Here is a 26443-nt window from a genome sequence, read left to right on the forward strand (position 1 = left end):
ATCTATCTCACGGGGTGGGGGGAGGATACATCTCACAGGGTAGGGGGAGGATCCATCTCATGGGGTGGAGGGAGGATCCATCTCACGGGGTGGGGGGAGGATCCATCTCACGGGGTGGGGGAGGCACCAAAGCCTGACCCGAACACTAATGCTATGATCGGCTTACAGATGGGAGCCTGTCATGGCTGTCCTCACAGATGCCCTACCAGCAGCTGGCCGAGACAGATGCAGACACCTACACCCAACAACTGGACCGAAGTCGGGGACTCCTGTGGCTGAATTAGGGGATGGATTGAAGAAGCTGTAAAGGGAGGGTGACCCCATAGGAAGACCAGCTGTCTCAACTCACCCAGACCCCAGGGAGTTCCCAGAGACTGAGCTACCAACCAAGCAGCATATGTGGGCTGGTCCAAGGGCCCTGGCACATATATAACAAAGGACTGCCTGGTCTGGCCTCAGTGGGAGAAGGTGCACCTAATCCTCAAGAGACTTGGGGCCTCAGGGAGAGGGGCCTGGTGTGTGTGGGGGGGGAGCATCCTCTTAGAGGAAAGGGGGGAAGAAGGAATGGATGAGGAACTGTGGGAAGATGTGGGCAACTACTGGAATGTAAATTAAAAAAAAAAAAAAGAACGTTTTAAGTAGGTGTCTGCAGGAAAATGGAACATTCCCTGACACAGGTGCAGAGAGGAGGTGGCGAACACATTCATCACCAAGTCTTAGAGGTAGGGAGGTGGGAGGCGGACAGGGCTGGAGCGGAATGCAATGAGAGACAGTGGAGAATGCAGGTTCCCAAAGACACCACAGTCAAATATGATGGTGACTTTAAATCGGCAAGTTGATGCAAATCCAGAATCAGCTAAAGAAGAGGCCCAAGGAGGTTTGTCTAGATGAGGTTTGCCTGTGGGCATGTGTGTGAGGGGTAGCCTTCACTGCTTTACCTGATGGAGCCAGGCAGCCTGCCAGTGGGCAGCACCCTTCCCTGGTGTGGGGCTGTAGACTGTCTACGGGTAGAGAAAGCTAGCCCAGCCTTCAGCACAAATGCATTCATTTCTCTTTGCTCTTGAGTGGAGACATGATGCGACCAGCTGTTTCAGCTCCCCACCTTGACTTCCCCAAAATGAGGATCTATAGAACCTGGGACTGTAAACTCAAACCCAGTTCTCCCTTAAGCTGGTTTTTGTCAGGATATTTTTATAACAGCAACAGAAATGTAACTAAAGCAATTTTTTTTTACCTAACTGGAGTCTTTCTATCTTAACAAAGGCTTCCGCTGACATTCTCAGCCTGCTCTGAAGTGAAGAGAAGCCGCTGGGGCAATGGCACATGGCTCCACCTGGCCAGGCACAGACCAGCCCTTTGATGCCCAGGTAGCCCAAATCCCCAGTCCCTCCACCAGTGTTTGCCAGCTCAAGCTGGCTCTGCCTAATGCTTGGGGGTACTAGGGCTTCTCAGTCCCAACTACACCATGTTCTTGTTGTTTTTGTTGTATGTATTAGAGAGACAGACAGAGAAAGTGTGTGTGTGTATGTGTGTGTGTGTGCGCGCGCACATGTGTTTTAAACAACTCATCCCTAGATCTCTAGGAGATACAAAAGGCCATATCAAACTAGCAGTCTCAGCCCTCCACTGCCCAGGCTTCAGGCTTTTAATCTTGTTTTGAGTTCCTTTGTGCCTCTGCTCTCTGAGCACAGTTAACTCTCCAACTTAGCCAAGTACTATGTCCATCTCTTGGAGACCCAGATGTTCCAGGTTAGAGAGAATCCCAAAGGACCTAATGACACATACACATGCCATACACACACACACCACACAAAAGCACATACACACACTCACATATACACACACCACACACATACACACACATGCCATACACACATACACACCACACATAAGCACACACACACTCACATACACATACACCACACACAAAAGCACATACACACACTCACATACATACACACTACACACACACACACACACACACACACACACCCCTAAACCAAGAAGGCAAAGTCTAACCCAAAGCTACTGGCTCCCAGTAGGACAGCAGGTGCAAGCAGCCCAGAGACACAATGACCTTATCTAGTGTTGTTTCCTTTGCTGTTGTTTTGTCTATTTTGATGCAGAGGTTTATGTTATAACCCAGGCTAGCCTAGAACTCACTGTGTAACCTAGGCTGGCCTCAGTTTTGTGAAAATCCTCTTCCTTCTCAAATACCGTAAAGCCAGTACAGCTAGCTGGCTCTCTAATATTATCTCAACCACCCATGTTGCCAGCAGTGGAGACGGAAGCTTCCCACATAGACACAAACACCTTCCTTTCTCGATACGCCTGATCATCCCAGCAGCCTGCCAGCCCTTGGGACAGGCTATCAGGGACCCGACTTCCCACACGTGGCACCGGGTCTACCTGCCTGTTCAGTCACCTGCTCGAGGTGCAGGAGAGCTCAGAGATGAGCAGGTAAGAGACAAAACCTTCAGGGCCAGCAGCAGAGTATATTGGCCTCGTGTCTCTTTAAGAGCAGCATTTCTAAGAGGAGTGTCCTGCCTGTGATGGACTGAAGGCTTGTGTTCCCTGAAAGCTCAGATGTTGATGTCTTAAGGTCCAGTGTGAGAGTCCCAGTGGTGAGGATTCTGGGAGATAGAATAAGATTCGGATGGTGTCCAATGGCGCGGAGTCCTTATGAGTTCCCAGGAGATACCCTGGCTCTGGCTTCCCTGAAAAGACTGGAGGAGAAGTTAGCCATGGTTAACTGAAAAAAGGCCCTCACCAGACCCCTTCCCCCTTCCTCATGCTGCCACGTTGAGCTCAGGCTGTGGCTTCCAGAAGGAGGAGGAACAAGGGTGAGTTGCTTATGAGTGACTCACTCTGATGCACTCGTTTGTAGTAGCCCTGAGTCCCTCACACTGGTGACTCTACTCATGGTCATGGCGATTGGCCGTGATCAGGAAACACTTCTCCTTGCTGTCTCCTTCCACTGTAGCCCTCCTCCAAATGCATGCCCGTCTTTAGGAAGGCATGAAGCACTTCCTCTACGATCTTCTCCCAGACATCACCCAGGAGAGACTAATGACCTCTGACCTGAGCTCCCCTGATCCTAAAAGCTTCTTAGGGGTACCTTCCGGCACCCTCCAGCTGACCATATTTACTGGGTGTCCGTCTGGAGAGCAAACTTCAGTGGGAGCCGCACCCACAAGCTTGACTTGATGACTGACAGGCCAGCTAGCTCTCCCTCAAGTACACAGATCCTCCCACCACTGAGGCTCCGGAAGGAAACAGTAATAGCACATCCTATGACAGAACTCTCTCTGACCCTGGCTGTATTCTTTAGAGTGAGGTTGAATCAATTTAGTAGCTTCTACATGTCATAGATATAATAAACCCCATAAGCTCTGGAGAGACAAGGAACCCAAGGCCCAAGAAGTCAGTGCCTGTCCTATTGCACAGGGCTACAGACGGGCAGAGTTAGGAATGGAGGCCTGTCTCCAGTGCTGCAGAGCCAGAGACTTCCCCACAGATGCTATTGGCTCCTGTACACGCAGTGACTACATAAAAGGAACATTACTCAGTCTCCATTAATCATATGCAACCTAATTCAGATGAGGGTACTAACAAGCAAAATGTTTCAATTTCAGGCACAGCGTATAGTCCAGCATTCTCTTAGGCAGCCATCTCCCTTCTGTGCAAATGAAGCAAACCACGAATCTACCCTACACTCTCCTAGAAGGAAGGTAAGCCAGCAATATGGATGGACTTTTAAATTCAGCTGACATATTTCACTCTGTTGAGAATTCATCTAAGCCAAAGCTGGCTCACTGCGGCTCAACAAACACACCGTAATTAATCCAGAGGCCACTGGCCCACATGCGAGGTGGAATCGTACGCAGCACATCCCTCTTGAATAAAAACTAATATCAAATAAGTTTGAGGGGAGTCATCAGCATGGCTTTAGAATGGACAGGACGGTCCGAGGAGGCTCTTCTGTGGAGACAGTAAGTGACACTAAGTGACAGTGCCTGTGACCACGAAGTGAGTTTTTACTTCTCTCATGACTCCATTATCCTTTCCCCATTTGGAGGTAAGATATCAAAGAAGCCAGAGGGTCCGAGAGCATACCATGCACGTTTCATCCCAGCACTGGGGGAGGATGGGGACCCTGCAATACACCTAGCAAATGAGACTGGAAGGGACACAGGTTCATTAGGAACACTCCACACCCAGCCAGCCCCGGGGCCCTTGCGAGCATTAACAGTCACTTTCACAAATGCCTGTGTAGATGGAATCACTTATTAGTGCCTCTCTACAGATGAGGAAGTAAAGGGTGTATCAAAGGGGCCACTGAGTAATGGCACAGCCAAGATCTAACCAGGAACCCTTCACCCACTCCCTGTCCTCCACACCCCTGTGCAAGGTCCCGTAGGCCTCTGAGGTAAGAAACCAGCCCCTGCTTGGGCCTTTCCTTCTGCTTACACTAAGTGCCTCCCCGCCTCCCTGGTAGTTAAAAGGCCCGTTTAATTCTACGGGTTTTATTGAAGTTATATTCATACCTCATTGGTTAGCCTGTAGCTTTAAAAGGAAGAGCATTATGTTTTGAGTGTTTCATTTTTCTCTCCTCTATGAGAAAACAAATACAGAAGGATGCTCTCGGAACTCAACGCTCATGATAGCAAGGGTCTGAGACGCCTTTATAGCGGTGACAGGCAACCTCGAGTAAAGGGAGGCCATGGGATTTGCCAAAGCCAGCCATCTTAATGCTGGCATTGTTGCGTTTGTCTTGGTTGGGGTTACTATCTCTGTGGTTAAGTATCATGATGATAAATAAGTTGGGGAGGAAAGGTTTATGTCAGCTTAGAGTCCCACTATGGTCCATCACCCAGAGCAGAAACTCTAACATGGCAGGAACCCGGAGGCAAGAGCCGATGCCGACGTCATGGAGAAGTGCCGAGTACTGGCTTGCTCCTTAGCTTACCCAGACTGCTCTTACACAATCCATGACCGCCAGCCCACCACCATGGGTTAGGTCCTCTCACATCAATCATTAATTAAGAACATACACCACAGGCTGGCCCACAGGCCAATCTGGTGAGAACGTTTTCCATGGAGATTCCCGCTCCCAAAATGACTCCAGCTTGTGTCGAGTTGACATAAAATTAGCCGGTATGGCATCCCACCACGGCTCCCCTCTGGGAGGCGCCACTACCTGCAGGCCTAAAGGCCGGACAGGAAAGTCAGTGTGTACCTGCTGGGAAGGTTAAGAAAAAGTACCCCAAAAACAAAAACGAGAGAGAGAGAGAGAGAGAGAGAGAGAGAGAAAGAGAGAGAGAGAATGAAGTCATCTTCTGTGGGAGTCAGAGTGAACAGTAGCACCTGCAGGAACTCTACATTGTAACAGAACCACGAAATCTTCAGCTACAAAAACAAAATTATCAGATACTATGCTGAGCCCTGTGCTGAGTGCCGGGAGCCAGTTAAAGACAAAGACACTGATTTCTACTGTGAAACACATAGTTTAATGGAACACCTTGTGCACATGCGCAGATGACATGGAAAGGAAAGCTGTCACCTTTAGAAAAATGAAAATGGGAGACAGGACCAAGAGAGGTTCCCGTGGGATTTCAATATTACACATCTGATGTTTTATTTCAGGCAGGGGAAATGGGCAGAGTCAGAGTAAAGACCAAACATTTAACCTGATCCAATTTCAAAGCCATGAGATGGAGTTAAACCCAAGAACACCAATATTTGAATTAATAATGTTCTCTTCCCTGCCAGAATCAAGTTGCAACATTTAAAAATCAATACTCCAATTTTTTAAAAAATGATAGCTATTTCATTGTCAGAGTTAAGACATACAAGAAACGAGGAGGGAAGAATTAATTTCATTGGAGTGAGGTAGGGTGCAGGAGAACCAGAAGTGTTGGGTTAGGGGAAACATTTTCCTGAAGTTGTATGGCAAAAGGGAAATGACTGTTTTGGAAATGTGAGGAAGCTGGGGAAAACTAGTGTGTTGCTCCCCACAAACGTGGCCAAGCTGCCTCTGAAATACAGCAGTTCCCAGGCTCAGGGAAGCTGAATGAAGCCCTAAGAATTGGTCTTCAAGGCTGAATGAATGCAGATCAGAGGCTCTGTAGAGGGGGAGGTTAAATTCCACACCAAGAAAAAAGCCACAGACTCCGCATCTCTGTCTGGTTGTGTGTGTAAATTTCCAGATTCATCTAGATGGAAAAGTCCCAAACAATTCCATAAGTGAACCCTCTTGTCCACTCTCCTCTCTGAGCTCAGCAACAGGGCACGGTGTGGCACCCACTGGCCTCTGGGACCCAAAGGGCAGCTGGAGAATGGGAAGACCCCTCCCCTCTTAGTTGTAAAACTTTCCTGTGAATGTTCTGTGCTTTTGGTCAACATCTGAGCTTACTGGAAAGTTAGCATAACAGGTTACCTCAGTGCCAGGGTTTTCTTCTCTCGTGCCATGAGTCACCAGTATATGAACTGGGGTTCCTGACTCCCTGGCCTTTTTAAAATCTAAAGATAGATTCATGGACGTTTCTATTGTTCTATTGTCATCTGAGTCCACTGATGGCCAGCCCCTGCTGGCCTGCTAGACAAGATGATGCCCACTCTCTGCCCAAGAAGCATCACCCTGAAAGCCAAGACTGTGTGCTGTCCCCGACACATCTGGGTGCTGTCCCCAATACATCTGTGTGCTGTCCCTTATACATTTGTGTCTTTCTCTATAAAGAAGTCCACTTGTCTCTAACAGGTCCCATGCTGAGTCTCTGAGACCTAACGCTGTTTGCCCATCAGTTGGGACTTCATATAAGCATCAACTGGCAGGCTCATTCCTGAGTGGACCACAGCTATATGAGAGATCTAAGCCCATCTGTGCTCCATCACGCTGAGACATATTCGCATCATCAGAATTGCATTCTAAACATGCTAAAGTGAGCATGCCTTTACAGAAGCACACACAGACACACAATTTCCCACACTCCCATGCAACAACACCTCCCCAGATATCCCATAAACAATGCTGCAAACAGGCTTCCCTGTTCTTTTTCTAAAAGGAAGATTGGGAAGCTTCAAAGTAACTCATTAGAATTTGCTACATGGCTTGTTAATCCCCAACTCTGAACCCCCAAAAGCTATATTTTATTTCCTTAATGCTAGTATTGTAGTTCCACAAATTCTATCTTTCTCCTTTGGACACAATCTGCCCCCTTCCCCTTAATGGTGGGAATGGCTGGAGGTGATGGAGAACTCCGGAGATGGGTGAGCGAGACAAGAGCAGACTTCTTGGGAGGCAGGCTTCATTGAGCAGCTTGTTTAATTGGTGGCGGTAGGGGGAGGGGTGAAGAGGGAACAAAGGCTATTTAAACCTTTGGGGGTGAGCAGGGCCTATGGGGTGAGTGTACATCATTGGTCCAGGGCCAGGGTGCTGGGGATGCCTCATTGGCATAAGGAGGAACTCCAAGTGCTCCTGGACATGACCTTATAAGAAGAAAGGAAATTAAACCTGGCCATATGATCTCCTGTGATAGGGCAAAGGTCTGGGCACATGTCTACATGTGCCAGGACATGGAGACCCAGGGCAGGGGCTGGCGGGTAGGGGGAGGCAATCCTACTCCTTCTGATCTCAGGACAAGATTTCTGGGGTTTGGACAAACCTCAACCCCACTCATGCTCCAGGCCTGTTCCCACAAAGCTCCACGGCTCCCTGACCGCACAGTGGATGACTGATCTCACAGAGTCCGTTCCCTCAGCACTAGAAGTGATTAATATTAGCAAGACTAACTATGCAGCAACAGAGAGCCTGAGCTACAACCAAAGGTATAGACTGTGTGAGGCCGAGCCGAAGCTGAGAAAAGTTGCAATACTGATGATGGAGCCATGCCATTCATGTAAACAAGTACCAACTTATGAGTGTCTCCATGAGCCAGATGGCATCCCTGTTGCTACCCATGGCATGTCCCTATCAGTGACATCCACACTCCATACCTGTGAAACTAGGCATGTCCCATAAGAGAGACCCTCCTTGGTTCTCTCCCTATGACCAATATTAGACATTTGACAGATTTTCTGAACTCTGAGCAGGGTATTCAACAAGTTCTTTCTGTGCCAAGTAAATGTTTCCTTGATACAAATGTGCGTTTGATCTCCTCTTCCCCTTTTTCTGTCTGCCACCCCCACTGTGTATGTGTGTGTATGTGTGTGTGTGTGTGTGTGTGTGTGTGTGTGTGTGCGCGCATGAGTGTCATAAGGCATGTGCCACAGTGGGCACGTGTAGGTCAGAGGGCAGTCTCCATGTTTGTCTTTGCATCCTGTGTGCCCCAGACTAGCCAGCCCATGAGCTTCTGAGGACTCTCCTGTCCCCACCTCCCATCAGCTTCAGGAGCCCAGGGACTGCACGCTTGCTTCTGAGCCTGTGGGTACTAAGGATCCAGACCCACATGGTGAGGGCTACATCAATGGCTACAACCCCAGCCGTGTCGCTAGTCCTCTGGCAGATCAGGCAAGTATGGGCCCAGTCCACCACAGGTGGTCCTGAGTTGTACAAAAAAGAGATGGCTGAGCAGGCCAGGGGGATCCAGCCTATGAGCAGTGTTCTCCCATGGTCTTTGCTTCAGTTCCCGCGTCTGGGTTCCTGCTTGAGTTCCTGGCCTGACTTTCCTTCATGATGGACTGTAACCTGTAAGCCAAATAAACCCTGTCCTCCTCAAGTTGTTTTTGGCTGTGGTGTTTATCACAGCGGCAGAAAGCGCACTGGGGCTGAATGGAAATGGCTCGCGCTTCTGACAGTTTCCGTGGAGTTCCGTAACTCTCCTACTTTCCAGAAGATGAAATGCCCCGTGTGGTCAGTGCCTGTGGTTTTTATTTCACTGCATGGTGTCAGTGCCCCCAGTAACCCTTTCTGCTGAGCAGCACACAGGTAACTGCTATTTTAAGGGATGGCTACCCTCAATTTACCACCCTCATAGCCAAAGCAGCCACAGAGAGCTACCAGGCAGGACTCTCACCTGTACCCCTGAGCATCACGAGGTATGGGGAGGGGACTCATCTCAGCAGACCTAAGTTCCCAAGCATGCACAGCTGCTCAGAGCTCTGTTCAGAACAGTGGCCAAATCCTTGTCTGGAGTTTTTGCCTAAGCTTTAATGCTGTGCTTCCCTTGGGACTCAAAGTCCCGTGTGGCCATCAGAGCAAGGAGAGTTCTCATTTATCCATCCAGGAATCATAGGCCCTTGTCTTTGTATATTCTCTTCTCTCTCGTGTGCATTAACAAAGCAGATGTGCCTTCCTTCTGTGGAATTTCCATGTCTGAAAGCCCTGGGAGGGAGAAACTCTGATGGCTACTAGGTCCTTGGAGGACAAGCACCTATGGATGTGTCTGAGCATAGAGCATCATCAGCTCAGGATGGCTCACAGCTGAGCTGACATAGTGGGGAACCTGGAGTAGAGGTCATCAGATGGACTCCCGTGTCATACACAGGCAGGGGATGGGTCATTCTGTATCTATGAGTATTCTTCACAAATGAAGAGATAGTCTTCTACAAAAACACTTGAAAAATTAAAGCAATGCTTAGCATAGGGGACTAATACCTTCATATATGCTATTGTGAACTGTTGAGATGATGTAGTGATTGTAAAAGAACAATACCCTGGAAGGTTAATGCACGTGCAACCCAGGCAAATCCTCCAAAGGAAAGCTGTCTGCACACACTCTCCTCCCATTCCCTCCAACACGCTGACCCGCAAGCCCCCTACCACAGTTCTCTCCATAGCTATGCATGCTTCCCTGCACACACCTGCACCTCGGCCATTAGCGCATCCCATCATGCCCATTCTTGCTCCTTGCTCCTCACTCTGAGTGGCTCTGGGGGATCCGTGGCTCTTTGCTTGGTCCTTTGGCTTGGCATTTGTGCAAACAGTGAGAGCTCAGTAAATGTTATGGGTAGGGGGATGGATAGATGAAAGCGTGAGGGCGTGAACGGACAGGACGTTGCACTGCCTCAAGGTTTGGGACAAATTCGTGGAAATCTGAACGTCAGGTTTGCTGGTGAGAAGGAGGAGAGTCCGGGGTCAAAAGCAAACTGAAGCTGAGGCTCAGAATTCTGAGCCATTGGAAATATCCACAGAAGACCATGTCTCCTCTGGGTTTCAGGGTTAATGGTACACGCATATCCACAACACAGATTAACATTATTTCCTGCAGTGGTGTCTGGGCCAAGAGCTGCCACACACAGGACAGCAAGAACAGAACAGCAATTCAAAGTGGTCCCTCATTGTGTCCTAGTGATTCAGACAAGGACCTAGTGACTTACACCTGCCTCCCTGAAAACAGTTCCATGGCTGCTGGGCTGAGCGGCCAGGACCCAGGAGGACAAGGCTAACCTCTACCTGCCCATGGCTAGACACTGCAACAGCTTCTACTTAGAAGCCATGATGGACAGGGCTTGGCTGGATGGCTCAGAGGGTAAAAGTGCTTCCCACCAATCCAGATGATCTGAGTGTGACAACTGTATCCCACATGGGGAAGGAGGGGTCCAGCTCCTGAAAGTCATCTCTGACTTTTCAGACACACGTACACATACATACACACACACACACACACACACACACACACACACACATACACACAAACTCAGACTCACATGTATGCACACATGTGCACTTATATGCACACACACACACACACATACTCACACAGACACACATGTGCACTTGCATACACATACACTCTCACATACAAAATAACTAAATTGTTTTAAAAAAATAAAAACCATAAAGGACGCATTTAAGAAATGATTCCAAGTATCCTTGAAAGTCACCCAGAAGTATTCTTTTCCCATCAGTGAATTTCAGGGACATCTTTCAGCATAGAACCTTCTATGAATAAAACTGCTGGGTACAGCCAGCCTCATAATTCACAAGCTTGATAATCACTTTCCCATTTTTTTTTAAACAAAACCAATCAATAATTGCACTGGTTGGTTCAAGTTTTTTTTTTTTTTAAAGTATTTAAATCTATCTGGAAATAACCTCAGACAAATGCTCAATTTGATAAAATAATTTCTACCACTCCACTTAGTTCAAGCTCCAAAGTCAACGAACTCAGACAGCTAGGTAAGCCTCTGAGGGAGGGAGACAGTCAACTATGCATGCAAAGGCGGGAAAATGAGTTGACATTCCCAGCGGTGTGGCCAGCTAGGACGATGCGTCCTTTACCTTGGTCGAAGGGCTTGTTGGGATTCCAGTTTCTGAAATAGTCATCCTAGGAGAGAAAAACACAAAGGTCAGGTGTCGGATGCCTCGCACTGAACTGCGTAAAAACTGACTTGTCCCCGGTTTCCAAAACACAAAGGAAAACCCTCACCACTTACAGCTCTTCCCCCAAACAAGCACTAAAATGCAATCAAACATATCAATTTACTTCCCCTGTTCACACCTTTCAAACTGAATATACTAAACACTAGGAGTTATAAAAACACTTCAGCCTGATACAGAGGCAGCTCTGCTTGTCTTGGTTTGACATATAAACCCAGGCATCTCCTGGGTGTGAGGTGTATTTGCTATCAATTACACTGGAGGTGATGCCTGGCTGCTCTCACTTATGATTAAGCCCCTGTGTTTGTAACAGCTGATAATTTAACTGCCAGCATTTCCTTTACAAGGAGACATATATCTTGTGCTGCACATTTCCAGTTTCCCAACACTTTACAGAGTCTAAAACCAAAGGGCCGTGCAAATGTTAAAGGGACCCTGGGTGTGTGTTTAGCTTACTGTCTTTTGTTTTAGGAAAGGAGGAAGGTAAGAAAGCAAAAGATTTCCTGCTCCCAGTGCAGCCAAGCAGTTGCTACCTGGAGTCTGCATCAAGCATGTGCCAAGGTGGGCATTTCATTACCTTGAAACTGTAAGAAACTAGCTCTTCGGGCTTCTGTTAACTCTTCTTACCTCCAACAGCCCTGCCCCTTCCAAATAACCACCTTGGGCCCCACCCTTCCCTTCGGCAAGCCAGAGATGCTATAGTGTTCCACTCCACACCATGCCACCTCTAGGACATTTGGAGACCTTTTCAGTTGATAGCCAGTTTGTGAGTGGTGTGGTTTTGGCCAGGAACTCCACATACCACCGACGCCTTCAAAAGGCTGTCTGAAATTATTTGACTTCTGGTGAAGTTAATTTACATCAAAGTGTACAGCTGGTTTAAATTATTGTCCGTACCGTCCCTGCTTCACTTCATCTCCTACACAATCTCCTGGGGGTTTCAGGAGCCTCCTCCTCCTTCAATTACCTGACTGCATTAGAGATTTTAGGAAACTAGATTTAGAGTTAAATGAGAACATACTGCCCCATGGCCAGTGGTTCCATTCGGCAGAGCAGAAGGGAAGACAAGCAGCTCCCCTGGACCCCAGAGATTCCACACTGAGCTATGTCTAACTCTAAGGAATGATGCACTTGGCTCCCGCTTGAAGTTTATGCTGCAACTGTCCTGTCCCCCTGACTTGCCTTGAGATCTGTCCCAAGGGCCATCATTGAGAAAGTCTAGGATAATCAATCTACCTGCAACATCCCCCCTCCAACTTACTGTTTTCAATACAATCCAAATTGAGGTTTATGCTGTTTCAGCACTGATCACAAGTGCTAAACCATCTCAGGGCAAGGTGTAGACATTGGATATTCAGCACTCAGATGCTTCTGCCTGACGATTAATGTCCTCTTAGCCTTCCACAAGCCTCTTACAGAAAAGTCTATGGTTCACAAGGGTAAGGCAAGAGATTACCCAAAAGGGACTGGCTTTTGCCAATAGAGGACAAAGATAACAAACTATTCAGGCTGCCAAACAATGGACTCTTCTCATGCAAAGAGGGTGCTGTTAAGTCCTAGGGTACTGCGGAGGATCCTGCTGAAGTATTTTCACTTGAACATGCTGTCCTAATTCATGGACACTCTGGAAGCCAAAGACATATGTCCAACCGGGAAGGGCCAGAGCCTAAGATGAGTCACTTCACTTTAATCTCACATGTTACATTCTCTTTGATGTCCTAGACTGAGTTGAACAAGTCCGAAGAACAGACTACCCCCTAATGATTTTAGCACACTGGAAAACCTGATGGCATTGGAACCATTCTCCTGGACCTTGTCACTCTGCAGGTTAACTCTAATTGCTATTTTTTTATATTTTTCTTCTTGGAAGAAAGCAGAGTCTTAAACATAAGGCCGCTAAAAGCTAGTATCTGCCTTGGAATGTTTAAAACCTGCTGCAAATATAATAAGATTGCCTAATGACTGCAAATGTGAAAGCGGGCCTGGATGGGAACTCATTATGGAAAAGTAAGTCCTTCAAATACCTCCTTGCCCAGTAAGGCCAAGTGGGATGGGGAATTACACCCTGTATCTGGTTGCTTTCAGCGCACTAAAGGCAAGTCGACCACAACACGGGTTAAGGAGCCCGGAGCTCCTGAAGCTTTGTGCATTACAATTTTGGCCATAGCTGGTGGAAAGCCCTGCACCGGAAGCCATGCAACAAAACTCATTTGGGAAATGGGCAGTGGGAAGCAGGGAGGGGTTTCTAGATGTCACACCTGCGGCCAGGTTCAGAGTAGGATGTGTCAGAGCACTCACGATCTCTAGTCTAATGTGTACCAGTGCCTCAGGGAAGCCCACGCAGGCTTAGCTGCTCAGGTGAATTTCCTCTAGGAGACATTTTGATGAGGCAGTACCAGCAAGGTGCAAAGAGCCAGAGATGCAAGAATGTCCTTTACAGACTTAACCTGGGAGTGTGCTCATCATCCGCAGGTCCCACCTACCTAACCACTGGGATCCCCCAGAGACTCAAGGACAGCTTTCTACACTCCCAAACTGTCAGGCCACCAAATCTCGGCTCGTTTCCTCTCTAGGGGCCAAGACCCTGTTTGCAGAAGCCAGGTCTTCCTTTTCTGTCTAAATGAAAACACAGGTCTTGCTGTTGACTACCCGCAGGGCGCCTGGCCCCACACCCCAATGCCGCTCTATGTAATAGTCTAGTCCTGCAATAGGACTTCAGTGGCCACTTGCAATGACAGCAGAGACCTGGACTCTAAGAGCCCTCACCTCTGAACATTTTTCTAGCCCAAGAAAATGTTCAAACTCACATGAGGATGAAGGCTACTGAATAAATGGAAGCTTGACAGGTGAGTCTGTCGGAACGGGCCTCTTGACTAGAAATGCAGTCATCTAATGATGGAGTTCTTTGAAAGGACTTGAAAGAGCCAAGAAATAGCCACTTTTGAGACATAAGCCTAACTAGAAAAGTAAACATCTAAATACAGTCATTTATTAGACTCAATAATACCCATGAATGTGTTACCCAGCCAGAGTGACATGGCTGACGGTGCTGCTCTCACCTACCCTGCAGGATCTAAGAGTATCAGGCTTCTCTTAGACAGGAAGCACATAGGCTAATTTGTAGGAAGAAAGGCAAATCTTATTTTACTGTACTATCCCATAGGTGACACCTCCCCAACTCTGGTCAGTTAAGACTCTCCAAGAACCCATCTGTCGTAACAGAGGCTGAGTATACTGACTGATCACTGACTCATACACTACTTCAGGGCAGCAAATGCCTGAAGAGTCCGCCTGACTTTGGAGCCCTCCTGATCACCTGTCAGAAAGGGATCAGTTGTTTTACATCTGAGACTGAGCAGAGGATGGTCGGTGCTCACAGCCAATGGTGAGTCGGAGACAGGGCGGGACTATTATACCATGCTACAGTATCAACAGGGACAAAAATCTATTTCTCAATTCATTCATTAGCTAGATATCCCCAGGAACACAGCCCGGATGTTCTGAAATGAGTAGCTAGTGCAAAGAAATTAACCGAGGCTTCACTTGTTTTAGAGAGACTCTTTTCTGATCAGTACCCATGAAAAGAAAATCTGTATTGTGCACACATACACACACACACACATTTACACATGCACATATATGCCCACATACAAACATACACACACACACACACACAAACATACATTCATGAGTATATACACACTGTACACATACAGATACATACATATACATACATATGTACACATACAGACACACATACACACATGTACACATACACACACATATATAAAGTTATATATTTGTATATAAAGTTGTCTACAAATGCATGCACATGTGTATTTTATATCACATAGTACATATTATAAATTATATTGCAATCTGTATACATTCACAAGTCACATTAATATGTATGATGATACATATCAATACACTTAGTTCTCCATACCCATAGATGCCATGTCTCTAGAGCTGAACACAGTCAACTTTCTTATAAGTTATTCCCCAGGCCATGTTGTCTAATAATCATTTACATAGCATTTATACTGTATTAATTAATAGGTGTGACCCAGGGGTGATATAAAGGGAGAACATGAGCAGTTTCTATGCAAACACTATGGAATTTACCTCAGAGATGTGAATATTCCAGATTTTGGTTTCTTGGGGTCCCGAAGCTAGTCATTCACAGGGCACTGTAGTCTACTACGAGTCTTCTAGAGAAAGCTTGAAATTTGCCTAACATGAAATGAGGCCAGAACACGTGCACAGTCTGTGCGACCAAGACTCCTCACCATGAACAGACCTGTCCAATAGCGTAATTGAACATGGCTGCTCTTCCCTTGTGTCACGGCCCCAAATGGCTGACACAGTTTAGCCTGAATCTCCCCAGGGAGCTTCCCATATCTGCTACCAGGGCTGTGAAAGCCAACCTGGAGAAAAGCAAGGGGCAGGGTCAAGCACATGCCAAGTCAGAAACTCAAGCACAGTGGCTGCCGAATGGAAAGACGGGGGCGTAATTTATGGCACACAACAGTTTCAGATGCCACGGATCAAAGCTACCGAGTGCACATGAAACAGATCGTTTCTCCCGCATACATATTTTAGCTAAACTGTTTGAACCCTGCAGATCCATCTGAAGATTACCTGAGACAATACAAATTACCAGCCTGGGAAATAGACGAGGGCTTCATTTGCCCTGACCAGGGGTGAACAAGAAAGCCATGAGCAAAGAAGCAAGCTACAGAGAGCAGAAAAAAAAAATCCTCCAGGGTCTTCTGTGGGGCCACTGTCACTCAACAGAGAGAAGCGTGTCTCTTTGCTGTGGGGAAGCAGCAGTTCTGTATAGTGACTTCCCAGATGGAGGCTGAGTCTGCCAAGCAAAAACCCATGAAAAGACCTGGAAAGGACTGGAAACAAATTTTCCAAAGACCTCACTTCACCTTCATTCTGTTTGACTGGCTCCAGAGGAGTGGGAAGGGTGGGCTATTGGGGGGGGTTCCCTAAAATGGCTCATAGAAGTTCCATTCCAGGCTTCTATAAGGGTACCTGCTATAGATTAGGACACCTTCCTGTGATTTTTAACTTTTGTACAGTGGAAATGCTTGCTGGTCAACTTACTCTATAGTACAAAGCAGTTCGTCTGTTAGGAAAGGGACATAGCCTCCCATGCGTCGACCTCACCCCGGAGCTATGGCCCTTCATATCTCTGAACCAGCAACAAGCTAGTTGTTGATGTATTCTCTGCTAAGCCTGCCTCACCCATCACTTGAGGATAACTCCAGAGGCAACCCTGAATGAAACGGTCAACCAATCACCCAGTCCAGATTGAGCAGTGAATTGGACCATCTTAAACATCACTCATTGGGACTTTGGTTGACCAGGTATGGGAGCTGTGTGCTATAGTGTACTTCAAGGTGTATGCATGATCTCATCCCCCCTACAAACACAAACATAAACACACACACACACACACACACACACACACACACACACACACACCTGAGCCTAGGTGACTTCTGAATAGAGACAGTCTTACCTGCATATTCCCTGAGGGATCACTCAGCAGCCCATGATAAATTCTTGCTGAATTGTTTCAAATATAAGAGAGCTAATCTAGCTTGAAGAGCGCTGCAGCCCCTGAGAAATTCCCATAACTGTTGCTGGTGTGTGTAAGCACAGGTGGGGGAATGTTTGTACACATGCTCTAAATCGCTTTCACCCTGAATAGAGCTATTCTTTGATAAATTGGTCTGACATTTGGTGTAAAGTCCTGCAGGCTTTAGACAGAATGATTTAGAAAATAACAATGCAGGTTTTTCAGCTCTTTCAATAAATAACCCACCAGTAAAATACAGATAATAACCGACAATCATACTTGCAGAGTAACTAATGAGCAGAGATAATGCAGTCAATGGGCTGCTTATATACATTTGATAAATTACATCCCTCACACATACCCATGAGAAACAAACGTGTATATTCCTGGTTGGCTGAATTTAAAGCAAATATTTACCATGGAGATTAAAGATCTGAGATACAATTTCCATTTTTATCTGGCAACTATTTTGATGGCTACTATGTCTACATATGTTTGAAAAGGCAAGACCTACCTCAACTTCCTGAGTACGAAAGCATAATGAATGGGAAAAAAAATAAAAGAATCATATCAACAACAAGAAGGAATATACACATTTTTAATAAATGCATTAGAATTTCGAAACATGACAAAGGTCACAGCCAGTTATTTTAAGCCACCTACCGTCACTCCTTTGCTAAGGTCTGTCACCCACGGAGCCCATGGGAAGGGACTTCGGTAAGAGGGTAATGACTGGGGAGCAGGGATGTCTCATTACCTGTGCATACTGCAGGAAAGCTAGCAAAACTCTGATGAAACCCAGATATTCAGATCCTATATTCCCTTATGCGGAAATGTCAAATGATTCATTGCCTGCAACAGCAGCCCGATCAATAAAAATCCCAAGACAACATCAAAGACCAACACTTCTGTATTTCTGCAAAAGCATTATTTGCCCTGAAGCTCCAGAAGAGCTGCAGGGGACCTCAAACATAGGGCAGTCGTGGATCTATGATCATGGGGATATGAGCAGGATTGGTCTTCCTCCCCTACCCCGCTCTGCCACCCTGCTGTCCTGACAAGTAGACTTGTAACTGCCTCGGTGAGCTCCTTTAAGACATCCAGGCAGCAAGGTGCTGTTTGCCACAATAGAAAAGGGGAGTCTGTGGTTCCCTCCCCAAACATCATTCTACATATGTTCTTGGATTCCTCTTGTTACAGTGAAGCGGAAAGGATTCTTCATACACACGCAGATCGAACCAAGACCCAAACCACCCAAACCCTTGTCTTCATTAGCAAAGCTGCCAGGTTGCCTGAGCAGTCTCGTCAATATCCACAGAGAAGAGAAGATCAGTACCATGGGCCAGAAGACAGCAGGAGTGAGGGTGGGTTGTCAAGCAGGCACTGGTTTGGATTCCTGCCCCAGCACTCAACAGTTGAGTGGCCTTGCTTGACACACTAGGCTTCTCTGAGTTTGTTTCCCGAGACATAAAACAAGATCACTGGTGCCTACCTCACAGGAAGCTCTTGGCGCCCTACAACGATCCAATCCCTGACGTGGCTGACATCCTGAACTAACAAGTGATAGACACCCCGCTCTCAGCCCACTTCTAGAGCGCTATGTCTGCAGGACGCCCCAGAGCACAGAGCTGATCAATAGGTTCTGTGGAAGTGGTTTGCTTCAAATTTCTAAGATGTCATTTCTGTACGTTTGAGTTTTACCAATGGGACACGAGTGAAGGAAGACCAATTGTAACAGAAAATAATTACCAACTATCTTCAAGCAGTCACCGGCACGAAGAAAATAATTCGGCGTGACTTGGATACTTGAGTTGGATGTTCGCTTCTAAAGACCACACACTCCACTCTCAGGATCAGTGGCCCTCATCTAAAGAGAGTCTGTCTAGCAGAATGAGACAATACTATGACACTAGATAAAGTAATTAAATGCTAAGGTAACAAAGTTTCAACTATGAGTAACTGTATCCTAACAAAGAGACGGAGCTTGAATGGGCAAGATTTCTATGTAAGTCAGTGATTTGCATAAAGAGAACAGTTGGAGGGTCCCTGAAATTGTCCCTGCTACTGACACACCTAACTTCCTTCCTCAGAGAGCTCACATGACAAACTATGTCCCCCATCTTTCTTATAGTGTCCCCCCCAACTCCGACTCTCAGGCCTCTGTGACATGCTTCCATTTAAGAACAAGACACCTCGCCCTGCAGAGATGGCTTGGCACTTAGGAGCACCTGTTGCATGGAGGAGGACTCAGGTTCGGTTCCCAGCTCCTGCGTGACAACTTGTAGTCTGGAACTCCAGTTCCAGGAGAATCCAGTGCTCTCTTCTGGCCTCTGCTGGTGTACATGCAAACTGCACATGCATTTATGCATGTCAATGTTCACACATATGAATTAGAAGTAATTTCAAAAAAAGAAAGAAAGGAAGAAAAGGGATCTAGCTAGAGGCCATCATGTTATCCCTCCTCCCCGCTGGTCCTCTCTCTGGGGGTTATGTTAGTTTCCTGAGAAACTCTGTGCTTCACTAAGTACTGGGTGAGCCACAGGACTCTTTCCTGTTCCAGGCCTCCCCTGGAGAGGATGAATAGTGGGGCCTGGAGTATGGTGTCCATCATGATGACATACAGCATGGGATGTTTAAAGAGCACCCTAGGGGATTCTCATTTTCAGTCCTCTATGGCATAAAGACGGTAAGCCATACACTCATTCACTCAGTGACAAGTGAACAAGAGACAATCAGACCCACTATAGACAGAACACTAGAGGCCCCTCTGCTCCAGCTCCTAGGGCCTCCCACCCCCAGCATAGCTCCTGAGGTACTCTCAGTTGGCTATATGGAACCTATGACCACTCATTTCTTCAGGAAAGAACCCAGGCTGCAGCGGAGGGGGTTCCATGGTAGAGTGTTTGCCCATCACGCATGAGGCCATGGGTTAAATCCCAGATACTGGGAGGAAAATATTCTCTGGCTTCGCTTCCTTTGCTCAGCATTAGCAACCAAGTCCTCCTTACTTTCTTGCACAGTTCCCTCTTCTGCATCAACTCTCCACATTGACAGAGCCACTTCCTGAGGGCGATGACATGGAGAGAACTTGGAGGGACAGGTCAAGGTATGCATACTAGGGTGCCTTGAGTATCGTCCTTACCTCACAGTTAGTACCCCCAAATCATCCCAGGATCACACAGACTTTACAACCTGTGGTACACTGAAATCTGGTGTGTGTTAAATGAGATAGTCCTCCATATGTTTGATCACTTGATCTTTACTTGGTAATGTCATCTGAGAAGAGTACGGACCCTTTAGGAAGTACAGCCTTATAGGAAGAAGTATGTCACTGGGGCAGCAGCAGCGGGGAGGGGAACTTTGGGGGTTTATAGCCTGGCCTCACTTCCTGCCTCCTGTTTCATTCATTCATCTATCTATCTATCTGTCTGTCTGTCTGTCTGTCTGTCTGTCTGTCTGTCTGTCTATCTATCTATCATCTATCATCTATCTAATCTATCATTTGCCTATTATCTACCATCTGTCTATATCATTTATCTTTCTATTATCTGTGTATTATCTAGTATCTGCTTATCTATATATTCTTTCTGTCATATCTATCTTTATCTATCATCTGTAAATATTTATATATATGTATACAAATACATATATATATAAATATCTGTCTATCCATTACCTATTATCTGCCTATCTATTATCTGGCATCTGTCTATTATCTAGCATCTGTCTAGCTTTATCTATATAGTATCTTTCTATCACAAGCCTATCTTTCTATCTCTATCATATATATCTGACTATATCTATCTATTACCCACTATATATCTATATCTACCATTTATCATCTATATCTACCTATCATCTGTCTATCTATCAACTGTCTATCATCTATTTATCAACCACATTAGCTGTTTATCATCTATCATCTGTCTGTCTGTCTATCTATCTATCTATCTGTCATCTGCCTATCTATCTATCATCTGTCTGTCTGTCTATCTACCTCCCTCCCTCCCTACCTACCTCTCTACCATCTGTACCCTCATCTCATCTCCATCATCTCTCCTTGTGTGTGGATGAAATGCTGTCATCCACCTTCCTGCTCCCCACCTTGACAGATTCTCTCCTTTCTGGAACCATAACCAAAATAAATAAATCTTTTCTTCCTTGAATTGTTTTGGTCATGGCTGTTTTTATCATGGCAGCAGAGAAGTCTAACTATTGGTCTAAGAGTTGAGACTTGGAATAAAATGAAGTGATGAAGTGTACATCACAAAGGTTAAGTGAAATTTAAATCTGAGACTAACAATGATTGTGATGATGCTAGGGATAGCCACTGTGGTGGTTTGTATGTGCTCAGCCCAGGGAGTGGCACAATTAGAAGGTATGGCCTTGGGGGCTGGAGAGATGGCTCAGCCGTTAAGAGCACTGACTCCTCTTCCAAAGGTCCTGAGTTCAAATCCCAGCAACCACATGGTGGCTCACAACCATCCATAGTGAGATCTGATTCTGGGCTGTCTGGAGACAGCTACAGTGTACTTACATATAATAAATAAATAAATCTCAAAAAAAGAAAAGATGTGGCCTTGTTAGAGTAGGTGTGTCACTGTGGGTGTGGGCTTTAAGACCCTCATCCTAGCTGCCTGGAAGCCATTCTTCTAGCAGCCGTCAGATAAAATATAGAACTCTCAGCTCCTCCTGCACCATGCCTGCCTGGATGCTGCCATGCTCCCACCTTGATGATAATAGACCCAAGCTCTGAACCTGTAAGCCAGCCCCAATGAAATGTTGTCCTTATAAGAGTTGCCTTGGTCATGGTGTCTCTTCACAGCAGGAAAACCCTAACTAAGACAGCTACCATGTTTGAGTGGTCATAGCGCAGACCTGGCCAGATGCTGTTTCATTTGAGCATTACAATAAGGATCTGAGACAGGTACAGTAAGCAGCCCTACTTCGCAGGTGAGAAGACTGCAGTTTGGAGGGAGGGTATCACTACCTAGGCCGCATAGCTAGCGAGAAGGAGAGATGGGATTTGAACTCAGTGCTCACGTGACTTAAAGGTCATGCTCTCACCACAACACAGCCTCCTTCAGTGGCACCATGTAAGGAGAAGGTTAGTAAGGACTGAGGACACTGGAGACACTCCAGAGAGGCATGGGTGTGCCTGTTCTTGCTCTGTGCGGACAGGAAGGGATGGGAGACAAGCACACAGGCCGGAGGCTTCCCACCCAGGAAAGGAGGAAAACAGAAATATAAGTGAGTCTCACTGGCTCTTCTAGAGACTGGAGAACAACACAACTCATTAATCAGGCCCCAGGAAGGGAGTCAACAACCCGCCACTTCCTAAACCACGCCTACCCAAGTTTAGCCTCCCTGAACATAAGGATGGCCTCTGGGACCAAAAAAAGGAACTTCAAGAGTAAGCCAGGGCAAGGTACACGGAAATGTCCTGCACCTGTGAGCCTGTGACTGGCACCTGACTGCCATCAGTCTTTCGAGGAGCCCCACTCAAAATAGTGCATGCAGCACACACATCAAAATGCTGACCAAGAGCTGTGACACTCTGGCACAAGTCTGGAAACCCACTCCCTCCGGTCTCGGCTGGCCCCGCCGCTTCCACAGACAAGCTAAGCAGGGTAGCAATAAAGCATGCCCAGCCCCTGTGTTCCTAAACTAACCTCCTCCCTACAGCTACTCTGCCAGTGACACTGTGTCCCGAGGAGGCCTCATCTCTGGAGCACTGACTTAGCCAAATCAACAAACAGATCCATCGAGGCCTTTTGTCCATTCCGGGCTGTGTCAAAGCCAGGATCTGAGAGTTTTCCTGTGACGCTGTAATATCTGCAAGTGACATTATCTCCATTGTGGGGTGGCCAGAGGAAACAAGCCTGCCAAAAATGGCCTCACATTCCTGAACCAAACTTTACCTCCACAACCACCAACAAGTTTCCATGAAGAGGGTATGTACCCCAGCAATAAAGCAGGGCTCACCGCATGAGGGGGAGAGCCTACTGAAACTGATTAACTATTATTGACAGGATTAACTACTATTCACAGCCACCAGCGAAGCCTGGATCACAGAAACCTGTCACCAAAAAGTCCAGTGCAAGGTCGCAGGGATGCAGCACAACCCTTCATGCCTGGAACTTCCAGAGAAACCAGCTGATAGACAGAACTTAAGGATAGGATCAGGGGCCATGCACCTTGATGCCACAGCTAAGAGTGTTCTTCTCTGGCCCCCTACAGAAAATGGAAGTGGAGCCCAGAGAGCCCTAAGAGAACTGTTACCACAGCAAAGAAACAATGTGCATGATTTTCCTAGCAGGAGGGGAGTTCCAGTATCCACACACCAGCCTAGTCCATCAATATCTAGCAATTCTACTTCCGCGAGCTGGATTGCTGTGGCTGGTCGTGCTGGATTTAACCAGCAGACACTGAGGAGACCCCAGGGGAGGAGCCCATTCCACTGCAATCCTCTAAGCATGCCCAGCCCTCTGTGTGCTGGGAAGTCTAGGGAGCCCAGTAAGAGCCCAGGGACCTGTGAAAAATTCATCCTAAATGCATGATGATCATGCTGTATGCCTGCCCTGACTTTGGGCCAGAAAACCGATGTGAAGAATAGCTAATCCATAGCTTTATGAAGCCTATGATGCATCAAGAGGAGAGAGAACCAGAAATGAAGGAATAGATTATCTAACAAATGTAGACATTAAAGAAAAACAGCTACAGGAACTGAGGGGAGGGGGCTACTGATTATTCTGTCTCTCTCTCTGTCTCTCTCTGTCTCTGCCTCTCTCTGTCTCTCTCTCTCTCTCTCTCTCTCTCTCTCTCTCTCACACACACACACACACACACACACACACTCAAACACACATCAGGGAAGCAGGGCAGTTCCCATGGAGGAAGACAACCAGCTGGATCTTGAAGGTCAAAGGAGATTCCAGATGCCATGTATACAGGGACAGAGGTGGCTTTCACATAGTGTGGAGCCAGCCCAAGTCCATGTTTATACTCTTAGCCAGGAATGCCCTCAGCTCAGGAGAGTCAGAAAAAAGCCAGTGTCTCCAGCTCCTGAAGACAGTAACAGCAGAAGGTTCCAGCCAGTTCTGCTCAGTATCCTCTACACCAGCAGCCTGACCCTGCCCAAGAAAGCTCTGTAGCTACTGCAGCTACTGGTGAAGAACAATACACAGGACGAACGCTCCCACCAGCCGTTTCCGATCCAAAGCAGAGCACAGACTCTGTGCCTATAAAGTACACGGACCCATCCCTGCCACCCTGGGGTGAGAGCAAGCCCAGACTCCAACCTTTCTGGCCTGACAGCAAGAGTCCCCATGCCACCTGTTAAGAACACGTGTGAGTCATTATGAAATATGATTAGAGCCAACTAGCTGGCCAATGCCAGCCAGCTGCACCTCCATTCATTAAACAGTGACGCATCTTTCCCTCCAAAGGGCAGCTCCCCGAGAGGGAGGGCCCACATTATTACCATGCTGTGGAAACCAAGACCCTGAAGGTACCACTTCCAAGCCCCAGACAAGCACAACAGTTTGTGCCTTCTTGTCCGCAGCCTTTGGAAGATGCCACTGTGTGTGAAGAGGCCGGGGCTAAGGAAGGGTGTCCAGCCTGGGTTCTGAGGCCTCCATCGTTTAAATTCAAAGACCCCAGGTTAAAATGGTCACATGGGGTCATTTATGTGCTTGTTAGCCCCAGCAAGGATATGGCTCTCTTGAGGAGGGGCACTCAGTCCGCAAAAGCCACGGAATCATTTTATGCTCTTTTTATTTATATTCAAAAACTGACAGTCCAAGTCTCTGTTGTCTCAGAGTCTAAGTACGTCAAATAAAAAAACCAAACATACCTAAAAGTTCAGTGTAAATAGAGTCGTAGCATTTATTTTTTTCACAGACTGCCAAGGGCCGGATAGTACCAGAAGGGTTTAAACTGGACCAGAGCAATACACTGCTGTTGCTTAGATCTCCAGTTTTGCATTCATATTTTAAGGCACTAGCATGAACACAAATAGTAATTATATCTGAGACCCTTCAAGTCCCTTTCTTATTAAATAACTCATGAGCCTTAAAGAAACAACGCGCCGGGTGGTGGTGGCGCACGCCTTTAATCCCAGCACTTGGGAGGCAGAGGCAAACAGATTTCTGAGTTCGAGGCCAGCCTGGTCTACAGAGCGAGTTCCAGGGCAGCCAGAGCTACACAGAGAAACCCTGTCTCAGAAAAAAAGAAAGAAAGAAAGAAAGAAAGAAAGAAAGAAAGAAAGGAAGGAAGGAAGGAAGGAAGGAAGGAAGGAAGGAAGGAAGGAAGGAAGGAAGGAAGGAAGAAAGAAAGCAGCTGGTCTGTTTACATGATGGCCAGAGCTAGGAAGATATAAACTCCTGAACGGACAAACTCTCAAGAGCAAATCATTCAGCATGTTACCCTCTCTGGCAAGAAGGAAATGGAGGGAGAAAGCAGAGAACAAGAGCCAATCTATCTATAACTATCTATGTCACCTCCTCCTTCAACACACCCTCACAGTGCTCAGTGCCCATGTTATGTTGTCTTGCTAGCTTGTTGGCTCTGCTAGCTCGTGCCTGAGCCTGTGGACCACTTCTAGTCCGTTCAACAGGTCCCCAGGCTCTCAAGCATCCTGGAGATAAATGTGTCCACAGGCTGTGGTGAGAAGAAAGAAGTATTCTCGACGTCTGGAGAAAATGCATAAGGGCGACAGTGGCTCTCAGTGTTTGGGAGAACTCAGCCCCTTTCCTGTCCCTGCTCTTGAAGATCACTCTTTAATTTTTACAAAATGAACCTGGATGTTATCTGCTCGTTTAATTAATTTAAAGTCTTCAGAATGAGCAGAAGAGAAGCAGGTGATCCCTCAGATCACACTCAAGGGAATCTCCAGACCCAGGAAAGAGAAACTATGTCCGCCCAGATCCACACTTCACTCAAGGCTGCATCCAAGACCCCTGTGTGCTACTGCCTGACTCTGTGACAAATGCACACACACACAGCCTTGGAAGCAAGAATGAAGAGGCCGGCCCCTGGACCAAGCCAGAGACAAATCTAAAGACATCCCAAGACAACCCAAGGCACCGCTGGCCTTCCTTGTGCCTGCTTCTCCGGAGACAGAATGTTCCATTTATTCACCTAATCCTTTTATCCAGGCATTTCTCGTTGAGAAATGGAAGATATGAAAAACATCAGGGCTGACCCAACAGCTCTTCTCCCAGAACACAACCCTTGACCCCTTCCAAAACCACGAGAGAGAAAGACTCAGGGCTTATACCAGCAAACGTACATTTACTTGTGACATAGTGACAGATCTGCAGCAAACCCTGGCTTGTGAGCTCTATTTAATAAGGCATTCGGGGCCTGGTACCTCATCCACATTAGCAGCAGGACACACCAACCACAGCTAGAACCAGAGGCACCTTGTCAGAGATGCCTGCTAGAATTATTTGGCAGCAATACACGGCTTATTTTCCCATTGCTCAGCAAAGCCTCCAAAGGCGGGTTCCCCTCCCCCACCCCCTCTG

General features: G+C 47.0%; 1 protein-coding gene across 4 annotated transcripts in view; it reads right to left on the minus strand.

Annotated features, from left to right (window-relative positions):
* Spock1 (SPARC (osteonectin), cwcv and kazal like domains proteoglycan 1) overlaps positions 1-26443 on the minus strand; it is a 528793-nt gene that overhangs the window by 288627 nt on the left and 213723 nt on the right. For 2 of the 4 annotated variants that reach the window (XM_031359712.1, XM_031359710.1), the window contains exons 3-4: positions 17428-17436; positions 11222-11267 (exon numbers count right to left, since the gene is read on the minus strand). In XM_031359712.1, the coding sequence (XP_031215572.1) occupies positions 11222-11267; positions 17428-17436 (55 nt within the window). The remainder of the gene's footprint in view (positions 1-11221; positions 11268-17427; positions 17437-26443) is intronic. The other 2 variants (XM_031359713.1, XM_031359711.1) reach the window with 1 other exon arrangement.

This window comes from Mastomys coucha, unplaced genomic scaffold (genome assembly GCF_008632895.1).
Source record: "Mastomys coucha isolate ucsf_1 unplaced genomic scaffold, UCSF_Mcou_1 pScaffold7, whole genome shotgun sequence".
Taxonomy (NCBI): Eukaryota; Metazoa; Chordata; class Mammalia; order Rodentia; family Muridae; genus Mastomys; species Mastomys coucha.